Source organism: Centroberyx affinis, unplaced genomic scaffold (assembly GCF_046629955.1).
Source record: "Centroberyx affinis isolate AG114_WGS23_722 - 3 ecotype Tasmania unplaced genomic scaffold, CSIRO-AGI_Caff_v1 ptg001088l_1, whole genome shotgun sequence".
Lineage (NCBI taxonomy): Eukaryota > Metazoa > Chordata > Actinopteri > Beryciformes > Berycidae > Centroberyx > Centroberyx affinis.
This window is the reverse complement of record NW_027279633.1, coordinates 217,732-233,607: the sequence shown is the minus strand read 5'-3', so window position 1 is coordinate 233,607 and position 15,876 is coordinate 217,732. Positions and strand designations below refer to the sequence as shown.

General features: G+C 39.3%; 1 protein-coding gene across 5 annotated transcripts in view; it reads left to right on the top strand.

Moving 5' to 3' along the window:
* The window catches only part of LOC139647517 (calcium-activated potassium channel subunit alpha-1a-like), a 79,214-nt gene that overhangs the window by 46,200 nt on the left and 17,138 nt on the right, over positions 1-15,876 (top strand). For 2 of the 5 annotated variants that reach the window (XM_071523429.1, XM_071523432.1), the window contains exons 9-19: positions 955-1,046; positions 5,131-5,241; positions 5,372-5,477; positions 5,604-5,686; positions 6,332-6,401; positions 6,478-6,633; positions 6,806-6,915; positions 7,323-7,391; positions 7,893-7,979; positions 8,684-8,760; positions 9,643-9,651. In XM_071523429.1, coding sequence (XP_071379530.1) covers positions 955-1,046; positions 5,131-5,241; positions 5,372-5,477; positions 5,604-5,686; positions 6,332-6,401; positions 6,478-6,633; positions 6,806-6,915; positions 7,323-7,391; positions 7,893-7,979; positions 8,684-8,760; positions 9,643-9,651 — 970 coding nt within the window. Of the gene's footprint in view, positions 1-954; positions 1,047-5,130; positions 5,242-5,371; positions 5,478-5,603; positions 5,687-6,331; positions 6,402-6,477; positions 6,634-6,805; positions 6,916-7,322; positions 7,392-7,892; positions 7,980-8,683; positions 8,761-9,642; positions 9,652-11,068; positions 11,243-15,876 lie in introns of all 5 variants that reach the window. The other 3 variants (XM_071523430.1, XM_071523431.1, XM_071523428.1) reach the window with 2 other exon arrangements.

Sequence of the window (15,876 nt, the reverse complement as noted above, 5' to 3'; positions counted from 1 at the left end):
GGATGATTTATAGGCCAGCATGATGGATGTAGCGCCTCAATCTCCCCGTCTGACACTCACACGTATTTATAGCACAGTACGGAATGCAAGGCACAATGCACAGATGTTGCAGTGTAATAATGTGCTGATGAAACAGTTCCATCTAAAGAAGAACGTCCCACTGTCATTCCTGATCTAGTGCTCAGAAAGTGTGTATTTTTAGGAACAGAAGCCAAAGGTTATCGGGAGGACACTGTTATCCTCAATCCCACAGTATTATCTAGCAGTGGCTTTAGCAATATGATGATATGATTTTCTGAAAGAGGATGTAGTGTGTGAAACAAAAACAAAATATAATTGCTGTGGCATTATAAATGAAAGCGCTCACCCTGACACTTCTATAAGAGTCAACAGAAGTAGAGTTTCCCTTTTTCTCACAGTGGGTTAACACAATGTCTGCCGTCCATTTGGCTGCACTATTCAAATCAACCCGGCATGTGTGTTTGTTGGACGAAACATGGCACATAAGGCTTTTTCTTTATTTTTATACCACTTTAATTTTTCTACCACAGATTGACGTAGCCTACCGCCCGTCAGCTGTGTCATTTTTTTTTTTTTCCTGCTTGATTTTTCTTTTCTTCTAATATCCGTAAACGATGGCTTGACGATTTCCTTTTCTTTCATCCTCCATACTTTTTTTCTCAATATTTGCAATGTAACCGTGATATAATTTCAGGCTACATTCTGCACAATTTTCTTCCAATCATAATTGACTAACTTGAATGATTTGCACCCCTTTTTTTTATTTCCTTTCTCTTTTTTTCCCCTGTTAACAAATAGATATTAACACTATTCCTGCACATAGTATTCCTCTTTCAGATTTTACGGATATCTCTTAAGCAAAAATAGAGGACCTGCTCTTCTTTTGCCTATCTTTTTTTTAGTCTCTTCTTCTGTCTCCTATCTTCTCCTTAGGCCATGTTTGCGAGCTACGTCCCTGAAATCATAGAGTTAATAGGAAACCGCAAGAAATATGGTGGTTCCTATAGTGCGGTTAATGGGAGAAAGTAAGTATTCTAGGAGGCTCTACTGCCTCCGCCGCAGTAGAACCTTCTCTGCATGCCCTTTTCTTTTTCTTTTTCATGCATGTAGGCCATGTTTGCTCGCTACGTGCCAGAAATTGCTGCTCTCATCCTTAATCGGAAGAAATACGGAGGGAGTTATAACTCGACCAGAGGCAGAAAGTAAGTCAAACAAATAAAACAGAATAAAAAATTTAATGGTGTGGTTTTGTGTGACTCAAGTGACCCTCTCATAAAGAGGCGATATACCCTGATTTTGCAGAAATAAATGCATATCATGAAAGTTGTAATCTGAGATGTAATGATCTCAATTATTTATTTAGCACTACTAAAGTCACACTGACTGAAGAACTTGGCCATGATTACTGTATAAAGCTTATTGTATGCTGTTGCTTTTTTGTATGTGTGCAAGCTGTCATCACTGCTTGACATGAATGAATGTCTGCTTTTAAGTATTTGCCATGCTCAAAGATGGTATGTGTAGGATTTTCTCATTGATCCATCACTGTGAAATAAATTCGGAAGACACATGCTACTGATAGATTATATTTTGTACCAATATCCAATATCTTCAGATTTGACCATGCCAAAAAAATTACAAGTAGTCAGTATTGCCCCCAGAATTGTATTATTTTCCGGGTGGAAAAGCCTCTGAAACAGCATTTAGACAATCATGAGACACTAAAACTCTGACTAATGAAATTCTGTTAGGGTTAGCAGCTTAATCTCTGGGGTGACCCACCCACTGATTAAATGATAGGGGGAAATCTGGGATACAAGGGAAACCAAAGACAGAGAGACTGACATCTACTGCTTAAAAAAGCATGCTATTGCAATTGCAATCTGCTATTGGCTGATCTTGGTTGCTATTGCCTGATCCATGACAAACCAGGTAACCTCCATCACAGATAACCAAGATCAGCCAATAGCAGGTTGCAATTAGATTGCAATAACATGCTTTTACCAGTAGATGCCAAAAGTTTTCTCTGTGTTTGGTGTCCCTTTAAATTAAAAGTTAATTTACAAAAACATAATTTAACAGTTAAATTAACAAATAACATGAAAAGAAAAAAAAAATCATTGCAGGTTTTAAAGACTGATATCCAATATTTCATAAAAGGCCAATATTGTCCAGATATCGGTCTAACCCTAGTTACTATAACAAACAGTATCCCCAGTTATCTGCTTTATGCTTATATTTGGTCCAATATGGAACTGCTCAGGCTCAGCTTCCCATGATACAGGGAAGAGTGGGAGCATTTGCATCATGAGGGGAAATAATGACACATGCTGGCAGACAGCAGCTCACAGGAGCCTCTGGATGTAGCACAGACAGTCATTATCACAGCTTATTTGACAATGATGTATTTCGAGAAAATCCTACACGTTTTTATTGTGTCTATTAGGCTGCTTACATGTACATTTGTGCCTGTTTCTGTGTTTGTAAGCCATACATCTCCCCCGTCCCCCACAAGGTTTTCATGTTGTTCATCCTCATCTCCACTCACACCCATCCAAACCCTACAATTTGGATTTGAGCCTTAAGGGGAATCTCAAATTCATCAATGCAATTTAACAAGCATGAGAGACATCAGCATGTTGCTGATTCGTTAAAGTCAATTATTATGTATTGTAAAGAACAGGCAACAATCACACACACAGTACAATACTCCCTCTGCAGGTGTCATACCTTTCTAGAATCTGTTTGTTTTGGATGCCACTGACAGGCTTTAATGCTTCGGGAAAAAATGATGATCAAACTCCATACAGATCATTATAGACACCAAAGATAAATGCAATGCCCTCTAGAAAGCAACAAGGTACATAAGCAATCATGACAAAATTATAAACTCAGGCTCACTTGTATTGATTATTAATAAGATAACCCACCTCATACATCTGGTCTTGCATGCCATTGCTTGCTTCTTGCTGATTTTTGTTTTTTCCTCACTGGAAAAACAGATTTTTGTCCCGCTCTGCTTGTCTCTTGTCCCTCGCTTCGCTGCTGTACATTCTTGGCCTTTATCTTCAGTCCGACCTACACCCTACAGGCTAAATACAATCTTGAGATAAGCATTATACACCTTCCTGTCCCAAGCTTTGCCACTGTTTCTCAAGATGTAGTGAGATTCTGCCGTCCAGTAGATCCATGGCTGCCTCAGCCCTCTGAACGAAATATGGCTTCTTTTAGCTTGCTTCTAGTGTTTTTTTAGGCATTCACTTTGTTGTGCAGAAGTCAGACTTGGTTTGGGACAGGCTCTTAAACCAAGTCTTTGCTTCTTTTGTTGCTCTATTTTGTAGAAAACTCACAAACATGAGTACAATAGATCTGGTGTGTTATAGGTTCAGACTAAAATGCATCCCATTAGCCTTGTATCTTGTTTCATATTATGTCCTTATATACAGTATATTTATCATAGGTAAAATTAATATTAACAATCATTCTTCATCCTACTGATTTCTACTGTATATGAGAGGTTTTCTTTCTTATGGTGATCATAGGGAGTTGAAGCAAAAGCCAGCTCATTACTTAATGCTTTACAATAGCATTATCCATTCCATGTTTGTAATAGATGTTAAAATCACAGGCTTTATAATAGCAAACATTGCAGGTAATTGCATAAGTACATTTCACCAGCAACCACATTTTTAACTGTTTAGAGAAGTTCAGAAGCTGTGAATGCATGTCTTTGGCTCCCTACTCAATTTCTGGCCTTAATTTGCATGAAATTGCCTCTGTCTCTATTTTATAATGTCTAGGTGAGCTAATTCACAGCGGGACAGTTCATACCAGGTCCTACATTAAGTTGCTGTGTTTATATTATTCATGACAATATCCATAATGAAGCAATATTTATTGTTCTAGACAAATCAACATGTAAGGTTACTGCTAATAAATTCTTTGTTGATTTTTTCCCCTTTTCCTTTTTTCTATTTCCTTCTGCCTTTTTTCTTTATGTGCTTCTTTCATGCCTGTCACTACTATCACTCTACATTATGTCCATCAAAATACAAATAAAAAGAACAGATTTTAACCATCCTGTAAACACTTTTCAGCAGGAAACTGCATACATTACTCATAAAGTATAAAAAATAGAAAAAAAGAGACAAAAATAACACACTGTACTGCTTCTAATGCTCTTACACTCTTATATTACACCATCATATCACAGTCAAAGTACAACATACTGAAAGATGACACAGTTTCCTATGAAATATCAATATATTAAATTAATTTATTTCTAATTTAAATAAAAAAATATTTAATTAATACCCAATAAAAACATCCACATTCCAGGTAAATTCAGTAAACTAGACTGTGCAGAGAGTTTCTGATGACCAAAGTTGAAGCATCACACTTAGACAAAGACCTTGTAACAGCAAAGTTATTTAAGAAGACATACTTTAACAAAAAAAAAATCATAAAGACAGTTTTTGTGGCTTGTGGTGTGCTTTATATGAAGTGGACGACCTTCTCACTATTCCATGTATAGGTCAGGGTTTGATTCCCAGCCGTACCTGTTTGTACCCTCTCTGCTTTACTTCTGTCCAAATGAAACGCTCTCATAAGAAAACATTTTCAAATCTATTTCTTGGATGAACAAATAAATAAAGAGACAAATATATTGAAGGGAGTTTCCTTAACCTTAAATAGAGGCTACATCTCTGATATGCTCGACACACAGCGTGGCGTTTACATAATCTCCAACTAAGTAAACTCTGATCCTCTATAATCTGATGCTGAAATCCATAGTGCTCTTTGACCTCCTCTCTCATTCAGTCCCCATGTATCACGGCATTAATATCAAATCCACCTGTCCTCACAAACATCACTTCCCCCTCCTGTACCATGATTTGCATTATTTTCCTTACAGATTTAGTTAGGGAATCACTGTTTGTCCTTCATTTTCCATGACCTCCCTCTCATCTCAGAATCAACATTTGATTCCAGAGCAAAGATGAAGATGAAACTAGGATTTTTATGTATTTGTTTTATTTATTTTTAGGTTGTTAACTTTTATTCCGACTGCCGTTTAGTTTCATCGTTACTCTGCACCTCGTTTTCCAGGCACATCGTGGTCTGTGGTCATATAACACTTGAGAGTGTGTCCAACTTTCTAAAAGACTTCCTACACAAGGACAGGGATGATGTCAATGTAGAAATTGTTTTTCTCCATAAGTAAGTACAAAGTAATTTTTTACACATGTATCCCTGAAAAAAGGTCAAATTTAATTCTACAAGGAATAAGAATCATCTAAAATAGTATTTCTCCTTAGATTTTAAGATGCACTCTCCTCTTGTTTCTCAGTATTTCCCCTAATCTTGAGCTGGAAGCCTTGTTTAAGCGCCACTTCACCCAGGTGGAGTTTTACCAAGGGTCTGTCCTGAACCCACACGATCTGGCCAGAGTCAAGGTAACTGACAGATAACACTGTTTCCTTAGTGGCTCTAAGGGAAACTGCGTTCTGGTGTCTGTAGAGTCTGTATTTTACTGCAGTTTGTGCCTGGTGTCCATTCGCTGTCTCTGATCTTGTGTTCAGATTGAATCAGCAGATGCCTGTTTGATCTTAGCCAATAAATACTGCGCAGACCCTGATGCTGAAGATGCGTCCAACATCATGAGGTGAGCCTCCTGCAGGGTCTTTCTGTGAGCAATTCTGCTCAGTTTTGCTGCTGCTTCTGAGAAAAAATGCAAGGGAATTTGTGTGTTTTTTTTATTTGGAATACAGGTATTGAGATTAGCAAGTTGTGAGTCCAGGGACAAAGTTGTAATGGCTTTGTTGGTGATGTGGAAATTGCAGAAACTGCAGTTTTCTCAATGGATTTTAGGGATTTTCCAGTGGTATATGAAATATGGAATAATGGGAATGCGTGGGAAAGTTCTGAGAGTTGATGTGCAAGTCTGTTCATTTTTAATTCCTGGAAGAAGTGATGTGAAGGATTTTGGCTGTTTGTTTCTTTAATTTACACTCTTTTCATGGCAATTTAAAAATCATGTGGTGAAACTCAATAAATAGCTATAACTATAAAGTATTGTATTATTAACAATTAATAAATAGTAGACAAATGCTTAATAGGGCATTACAGTCGGCTTTAAATGCTTATAAACGGGTTATAAGAAATTATAGATTGATCATAAATTATAGTAGGTGATTTATAGAATGTATCACTTATATATTCATAAATGCTTAGAAATTACTAGTTGAAAAATGTGCTGCAGAAGTAATTAGTGTTCTCATTTTCTTTTGGTCCTTGTATCCTGCATTAGAGTAATATCTATCAAGAACTACCATCCAAAGATCAGGATAATCACCCAGATGTTGCAGTACCACAACAAGGTTGGTACAAGCTCTAACTACAAACAACATTTTATAGTTCTGCAAAGCAAACTAATCTTAATGTTTCTCCTCCCAGGCTCACCTTCTGAACATCCCGAGCTGGAACTGGAAGGAGGGGGACGATGCCATTTGCCTTGCTGAGCTGAAGCTGGGCTTCATCGCCCAGAGCTGCCTGGCTCAGGGCCTGTCCACCATGCTGGCCAACCTGTTCTCCATGAGGTCCTTCATCAAGGTAGCCACAAGTCATATTTGTCCATCTGTACTCACTGGATTATTGTCAAGAGTTAAGACTGACTTAAACATACTTTGAATAAATGATAATGACCGTCCCAGATGAGGCTCATATGCAGTGTTTTTGTAATGATAAGACATGGTCTGCTTCTGTACTTGTGTCTTGGTTCTAGATTGAGGAGGATACGTGGCAGAAGTATTACCTAGAGGGAGTCGCCAATGAAATGTACACTGAGTACCTGTCTAGTGCCTTCGTGGGCTTGTCCTTCCCTGTCATTTGCGAGTAAGTACACTTAAGAAGTACTGGCCTCTTTTATTAAGGGTTGCCCTTGTCATTGTGTCCCTCTCCTGTTTTCTCTTCTGCTCTTTTCATTTTGTGTTTCGTAGACATAGTACACATGTACCAATTTCAGAGGTTTTGTTCTGTTCAGTAGTTTTTACAACTTTTTTGTGATTGTTCAAATTCTCAAGGTGTAAAAAACATAGTCAATCATCACAATGTAAAAAAAAAATGAAGCCAATGACACTATAGAGACTTTTGAGTCCTAGAATTTCCATATTAAAACATTGTTGTTGCAACCAGTGGATTTGTCATCTGAAGGCTCAAAGAAGCTAAAACGGAATCAAAACACTAAGTAAAAACACTTTAGTGCGCATGAGGCCTAATTATATCATCATCCTCTTTTGCAGACTCTGCTATGTGAAGCTAAAGCTACTGCTGATAGCTATAGAGTACAAGTCTGATCAAAGGGAAAGCAGGTAAGCCTTCCAGTGGATTGTGTAGCAGGGATTGTTGAAGGCATTAAAATTCATGGATACAGAAATGTTAATGTGCGCAAGCGTTTGCTTTCAGTGATCAAGTTACTTTGAGTCAGGTTATCTGTTTGACTGCAAACACAATGTGCTATACAAAATGTGCTGAATTAGTTTCTCATTCACAGACATCATAGAGCGTTCTGATAATATTCTGCCTAATTAATGGGGAAAGTGCAGTTTTTGACAGCTTTCTTCATATACTGTTCAAGCTTTGTTTCAGTGGTTTCTCTCATGCACTGATGCTCATTTTACAAGTAAACCAGTTGAAGTGCCACTTGTCTCTGCATTCATCAACTTAATTTAATATACAGAGGCAGTGCTTCCAGATGAGTTGCTGTAACTAATCCTGCCAACCTGTACCAGTGCCAGTGATTACTGCAAAGCCTTGCAAAATGTGTGCTATAACTTCCCACTGTAACAACTGTGGTCTTTATATCCTCACAGCACCCTGATAAACCCTGGGAACCATGTGAAAATGCAGGAAGGAACCTTGGGCTTCTTCATTGCCAGTGATGCCAAAGAAGTGAAGAGGTATGAGATCTGAGATGCACAAAGTGCCTAGAATCCTGATAGAGGGCCTTTTGTTGCCTTGTTTTTCAGTTATGTTACAGTAAGTAAGGAGTATGTAAAGATGACTTGCCCAGACTTCAAATGATTGTAAATATTTAGTAATATATAGCTTTTCCCCTGAGGTGTTCTGAAATTCAGAAATATGTGCTGGAAGAGCAGCCTCACTGGATGGTCTGTTATCAGAGGAAAATAATAATAAAATAAATAAAATAAAATAAAATAAATAAAGAAAAAAAGAAACTAATAAGAAAATATCATCTTATACATTTTATAATAGTCCCATAATACGTATTGTACCTGAGTTGCTTACAGAAAGCATTATTATATATATATATATATATATATATCATATTATATATATATTTATTATTATATATAGATATTATTTAGGCATGAAGTAGTACCAGGGATTAAATATAATTAATTTAATTAATCAAGGTGATCCTTTATTTGGGTTGCTTTGCTATTCCTCCACATAAATGCCAGTTTTTCCACTTGAATCAGTAGTCTTCAGTTCAAACTTGAAAATTTCAGTGTCTAAGCCTGAGGTGTGCATTATTGCTATTGCCTTGATTAAAATAATTTGTTGACCTATGGAATATTTAAATGTTTATGAACAGCAAATTCAGATGATTTGGTTGATATGGAATTTATTTTTCCCACAGGGCATTGTTTTACTGTAAAGCCTGCCACGATGACATTACAGATCCCAAACGGATAAAGAAATGTGGCTGCAAGAAATGTAAGTGTTCCGATTACACGCGGAAACATTATGTCTTGTTGGAGAGGTTGTTTGTCTTCATTAAGAAGCCCTCCGACACTGAAGTGAAACAGCATTAAGGTAGCGTTAGCCTAGCGGTGTGATACTGTCTTTACATGACCTACATAGCCACTTGTCCAAACCATTTAGTTCCTGCATTAATTATTCACCTCATGAAACCTTGTAACCTGTGCATGAAGAAAGGTCACTGCATGGTGTTCTTATGCAGCCAAAACAAACAGGGTCACTGCAGGTTTCCCTCTTAAAACTTAATGTTTAGACCCTGTTTGTGACTTTTGATATTAATACCTGATTCTTGATAAATTAATTGTTTATTCTTCCCCTTTGGGCTGCCTGGGTAGCCGTCCCGCTCGTCTTCTCCTGATGGGACAAAACCTGAGGATAGAGAATTAATCTGTAGCATATAATCGTTTCCATGTGATTCCCACCTGTTACAGATGCACAAAGAAAGGTGGACCTAAGTGGGAAAAACAAGCTTAACACATGTAGATTCCCATCAAAACCACTTTTTTTTTTAAATCACCTGTGAACTAAATCTAAAATTTTGCCTGTTTAGATGTTGACTATGTTGTTTCCACTCTGAGACTTCATTGACACTTGAATAATAACTTTGTGATGCTAACAGGCATACAGAGAGACTGTTAACACCAGGTACCTGGGTGACCCGTGTGTGTCTAGACTTTAGAAAGCCTCGTATCGCACTGTCATCCTTTTCTCACTCGGATTTACTGCAGTTTGTCTTGTCTGTTACCTTAACAACTACTACTTAACCCTAACATTTAATGTATTCTTTTCCTGCTGCTTTGGAACTTGACACACGTTCTTAAACATTCACTTTTATAGTGATATATTGTGAGTAATATGGATTCATGTCAACCCCCCGAAAACACAGCCTGCTACCCCCGATATAAGCAACTTGTTTGACTGTACTGTAAATGTTGCATGTACAATGGTTGATGCTGCCTGCATCCCTCCTGTATGTTCTGTGTACGCCGCTTTCAAATCAAGGAAAAAAAAAAAAAAAAGAATCCAACAACTGTGACAAAATTTCTCAAAAGACACCAAGAGGCAAAAGGATAAACAGTTGAGCATGCAATACCTACAGTACAAATGTATCCTTTATCATTTGGAAAATGATAAAAAAAAATGAGTTGTGTGACTTCCTGCAGCAATCCATCATCTTGGAAAATATTAAGTTTTAACTTCACTGAGCATTAACACCATATCACTTGTGTGCTTGAATCAGTTGTACTGCAGCTCACCACCAGATGGCCCCACAGTCCTTCCACAGTATCCCCAAAAACACAACATCCCTATTACTGGAGCACAGCACTGCTTGAGAAAGATGAGAAATTAGGAAACATTTCTCATTGTAGCTTTTTGATAAAGGAATAATACATTTGACGTATAATAACACCAGCTGTTGTGATTCACAGTGGTGTCGACAAGGCTTTTCCCACTGCATCTGTTTTCTACTTTTTTTTTTTTTTTTTGGAAGAACTGCAAAGTTGTTGTGCACTATGTGTTATTTGAGAATGTCAGATGGAATTATGGTCTCCTACAGTTCTGCACAAGTGTTGGGACTTCCATCACGAAGCCCAGAAAACTGTTTATAGTGCGTCGGCTACAGTGTTGTTTTATGTGAGGCTTGTGACATTTATTTCAACCTTTTTTTTTTTTTGAAGCCTCTGTTGTCTTGCCCCACAGCTGCAGTACTCAGATACAATTAGAAACAAGTACAAAATCTATTGAAGAGTTGTGACACAATACATGCACAAGTGATGTCTCATTGCATGATGGGTACATAGTGTGGAACTTGTATGGGTCATGTAGAGGTTAGGGTTTTAGGGTTAGGGGTGAAGTCAGGAAGCCAATAGAGGGTTCCTGAGAGATGTTGTTTCTTCTTCTGCGGAAGAAATTCATGACCTGCCCTTCCCCACCCTCACCCATGTCACATGTTTACCCTCCAAACCACCAGACCTTCTGACCTAATTTTCACCCAACAGTCCCAGAAATGAACCCAACTGAAGATCTCCTTTATCTCTTACTGAGATATAGTATCTACTTATGCTTTTTCACTTCATATTACAAAAGTTAAGATCTAAAGTTTTAATGAGCATGCTCTTAAGACAAAGTTTATCTACTACTCCGTACATGAAAGGAGTAGCCTTCCTTCCTCTGTCTTGCCTCTGTCCCTTCTTCCTCCAGAGCGACCCTCAACATTAACCTGCTTTTCCTCTCCTCCTCTCATCCGAACCTATGACTGTAGCCAAGACGTCCGCCTACAAGAGAATGAGACTGGCATGTTGTTTTGATTGCGGCCGTTCAGAGCGTGACTGCTCGTGCATGCCAGTTAATGTGCATTGTAACATGGACGCCCCTCAGCGCGACATTCCACTCTCTGCTGTCTCTGTTAATGATTGCTCGGCCACTTTACGTGCCTGTAAGTTGTCGACACGACACACGCTGTTTTGTGTTTGTAACATACACTGTGTATATTATGTAGTTTAGTACAATGTTTCCTTAGCTTGTGTGCTTTCTAGCCCTAGCCGCAGTGTTGCTTTAGCGCCATGATTTTAGCTAGCCGGTGCCCTAGCTCGCCCTGTGTTGCTACTTTTGGATTTGGCTGCTGTAGGTGTTGTGAAGCATGCTGTAATATGTATGTTTTGCTGGTGTTTTGTCAGAGAATGTGAATTCAAATTGAACATGTAGTTTGAAATAGTCCACCAGTGAATAATGCAAATAATTGCCGAGATTATCTGTTTTGAATAACACTAATACGACTTAAATAGTAGATTTAACGCACTGTGGCATTCTGGAGCGAGCCTTTACAATGCTTCACATAAGACCTCACCAACAAACACAACATTTTCAAACAGTTACAACTGATTCCTGCCATGAAACCTGTACAGCTGCACCTCCCCACCCTCAACCTCCTGCTGCACACCCAAACTTCATTTTGGTGTCCATTGTGACTGGTGGAGATAATTGCACAGCATTTCTTGAAATGACTTGTTTTGATAGGAGCATATGAAGGGTGTAATGATGTCACGGCAGAGGGTGACCCGAGTGACACCCTTTTAATCACAATATTTCACTACTGTCCCCTCTAGCCAGAGATATGAACAGGATGTCCTGCTCTGAATCTGCCATATTTGTGTGTCCATTGAGAATTAATTTGAAAATGTGTAAAAGGCGGCTTTGAGAGCAGCCAGGGGGATTTTCTGGGGATATGAGGACATATTCCGGTTAATATCACTGATGTTACTGGTTTTATAAAAATTAAGATCAAAAGCTTAAAAAACAGTGAAGGTAAAAGCTTAAATACATATTCAGTCTACAAACCAGTCTCCCATTCATTGCCAATGGTGCAGCTCAGGTGTTCAGTTTCTAGCTTTGAGAGAGAGAGTAATTTATGCTCACAATATTGATAGAATTGTAAGGGGAATATAATTGAATTCGATTGGATTTAACTGAATTGAATTGCATATGAATTCTGAAATTGAGTGTTATTCCCCTTTAAAGCCAGAGGGCTGAACTCGAGGCACATGAAATTGTATTGAAGTATCTCAGAATCGGGGCATTCAGAGTGTGTTTGATTTTACAATGCGTTGTTACAATTTGCTGGAATGCATTGTAGGCTGTCATACATTTTTAGCAGATGTTTCTTGATCAAAGACCGTTCAGTGTATAGTTGAACGTCTCCGGGCGTTCCTACCCCTCTACATGTCTTGCAGGGTTATGTGCTATGGGGATTGCCTGGCCAGCTGAGCTAGAGGAGAGCTGTAGAGTCGCTGTCGACATGGTGCGGGACACACGGATAGCAAGGCCTTATACGGCCTGACATGAAAATTATGTTTGCATTTTCATTTTTGGAGTGCTACCGGTTGTCATGAAACTCGGCCTGACAGTTCCTAACCACCAGGCAGCCGAGTGCCCCCGCCCCTCTCTTTCTCTTTCGTTGTGGGACAGATGCTAGCCTGTTAGTCCTGTGACTCTGCTCGCGCCCACCGATTGCAGGCGACAGATGCCAGGACCAGCAAGGTCCCTGTTTGAACATCGCTGTCACTGTCCTGCCTTAAGCTCAATGCATGACCTTTATTGTAAGCAAAGGGTTGAAATAAGGTACTAATGAACATGTGGGACTCTCGGGTCCAAAAAACTGACTCACAGAAAGTTCCGTGCGTCCAAGGTTGTCTCAGGCAGTCCAGAGGAATGTGAAACACACTCAGCTTGTGGGGAAGGGGACTAAAAAATTAGCACAACACTACAGACTTTCGAACAAAAACATATATTGTATTACTTGAGTAAAAGATACTTCTCTATGTTTTCTAGACTGCTTAGTTCTATGACATCTCAGTGTAGCATAAAAAAAATCAATCTTTTTAAACCATGCAAACCTACTTACCTACATGTTGGTGCAGGTCTATTTTCATGTGTCGGATGTGACTATTAATATTCAGCAGGTGACTTTATCTACAAACAATCAACAATGATTCACCATTTAAGCTTACTGACAGCATTACTGCAAACCATATTCTTAACTGACTGTTTTATTTCCCATTGCTTTGCCCATGGTCTTCAAGGCACCCCTCATTGTTACAGTGCCTTAAAGAGAAATCCCTGCACCTCAATGCCAGCAGGCTTTGCAACCATTTCAACCTTCAGTTCCCAGTTGTCATTTATAATTTGCTCTCATTACAACCTGTTCTTCCTTGTAACCTCTCATTTGTCTCTGCATTTTTCTCAGCTAAAAATAGCTATAATGGATATATCAAATCAAGTAAGTTTTGATTTCCATTCTGTTTTGTCATTTGTTTCTAACCCTTTCACTGTGCATTTTTGGCTATATCACCATTTGTACTGTTTCTAATCCTCCATATTTTCCTGTTTGCTCCTCATTGCTCTGTTACACTACACATCAGCTCGCTTGACGTTATGTCTGACAAAAAGTCCATCATTATGTTTTACATATGCAAAGCATTAGGGAAGTGATTTTGAATGGTTTATGTTGGGTATCAATTGCAGCTCAGCAGTAGATGGTGCTACTGCTTCAGTGTGCCTCTGGCTGTTGGATATTGTTGGAAAAAATAACATAAAAAACATTAAAATCTAAAATGTGCCACACTTTATTCAAAATTCTATTGGAGATTAATTTCTAGAGAAAAGCCAGGTTGCATTAAGGATATTGAAACGTTAAGTGTAGCTGCAGTATTCTCTCATCTAGCCAGCAGAGGAGTGTGAACCTTGCGGGCCATCCACTATAACGGGATCTGTGATAGGCAGCAAATCTGCCACAATGTGTTGTCCTGGAGAAGTGCTGTGCATGTTTGACATGGGGCAGATGAATAGTGGAGGTCTGGAGCAGGGAGGATAATCTGCTAGACAGCTGACTGTTGAAATAATCATCTCTATTCTCCAGTTTTACCTCCCAGCCAGTTTTTGGAGGAGCGGAGACACTTTTTTTCTTCCTCTTTTGCCCACTTTATGTTGTTAGCTTTACCGGAATTATCTCTACTAAAACACAGATAAACTGCATTCAGATTTCACATAGTTGAACGGATATCGAACTTATTCCTCCCACAAACATGAATTACATAGTTAATGGCTGTAACTTCACATTGTCACCTCCCTGTTCTTATGGCAGAACAATTACTGGAACACCTGAAAGCATATTTATTAATTCATGTTTATTATGAATATCAAAGTAAATGTCAAATCCAACATTTCATTGGAGGCTATAGCAAGCGGTTAAGTGGTGTTTAATAAAAATGAGGTTTTTTAATTATTCAACTATTAGCATTCTTATGTCAGGAAGAATTACCCCCAAAACCTCTGATTATGCTTTAATTATGATACGTGTCATAAGATGTTATATTAACACAGGTCTTATTGAAGTCACTTTAAATCAGATCTAATCCCGTGATTCATTTGAAGAATTAAAAAAGCAAACAGTCCATGAACTTGTATAGCACAGCTGCTTATTTTGACTCTTCTTCATTCAGCAGTCAAGGATGACCCCCTAATCAAATCATCGACTTATCAATACCAGTCTGCTAAAATGAATCACAACTCAGCCGTCGAGGTCTATAGAGGGCCCCGTAGCGGAGCGGCCGGCGTGTCTGTCCCGCTGGTAAACAACCGCAAGGGAAGCCTGCTGCCCCCCAGTGAGCCCTCCGCCCTGAGACTGAGTTTCATGGGCTCCAGGGATCTGGGCCAGGTGGGCCGGCTACCATGTGTGGCAGAGGAGGCCAGCCGACTCCAGCGGGCACGTAGCCTGCCTGTGAAATACAGATACCACCTCAGTCACTCCAATAACGCCACACTCAGTCACAGGCACTGTAAGCCCCCCCCCCCCCCCCCAACACACACACACCTAACCCAAGCCCCTGTGTGCAGCAGGCCTGCGCTCAGCACCACAACCAAAGCATGTGCTTGTGAGACTGGAGCGGTTGCATGTGTAGCATTCCTTACTAATGACCCAGTGTGTGCAGCTGTCAGCTGTGAAACATTAAATATTGAACAGGCCGAGCAAGATGTGAAGGACCAGTGTGTTGGAGCATCCCTCTCCACTGGAAGCCCCCCGTACTTCAACATTTTCCATTACGGTGTCACACATAGACATGCTAGCGGTGCTCGAAATTGTGCGTTCATCTCCAGAGGAGCATGATCTTTGAGACATTATTAATTTTAATGCAGGCTCTTTTAGTTTCTTTGTAAGAAGGGTCCTGCTGAAACCTGTGTTGACAGTGTGAACCGTCATTTAAAGGCACTCAAGAGCCACAGACTTATTTGCCGTTGTACCGCAACATGACACGTAACAAGCCATGCCCGACTTAAAAGATGGCTGTTAAAAAATGCGATTAGTGAAAACACTGACTTGCTCGCTGCTTTTGTTTATTTTACCCGTGACAGCCACAGAGTAGTGTTGTTTTCCAGAGCTGGGATATTAGCTTGTGAAAATATTTGCCTGATTATTCTCACTCGAGGGTAAAACTTGTAATTCATTTCCTATGAAGAGCTCAGTGCAGCTTGGTGGAGTGGTAAAGACAATGTCCGAGGGGCATCTCAGCTGTA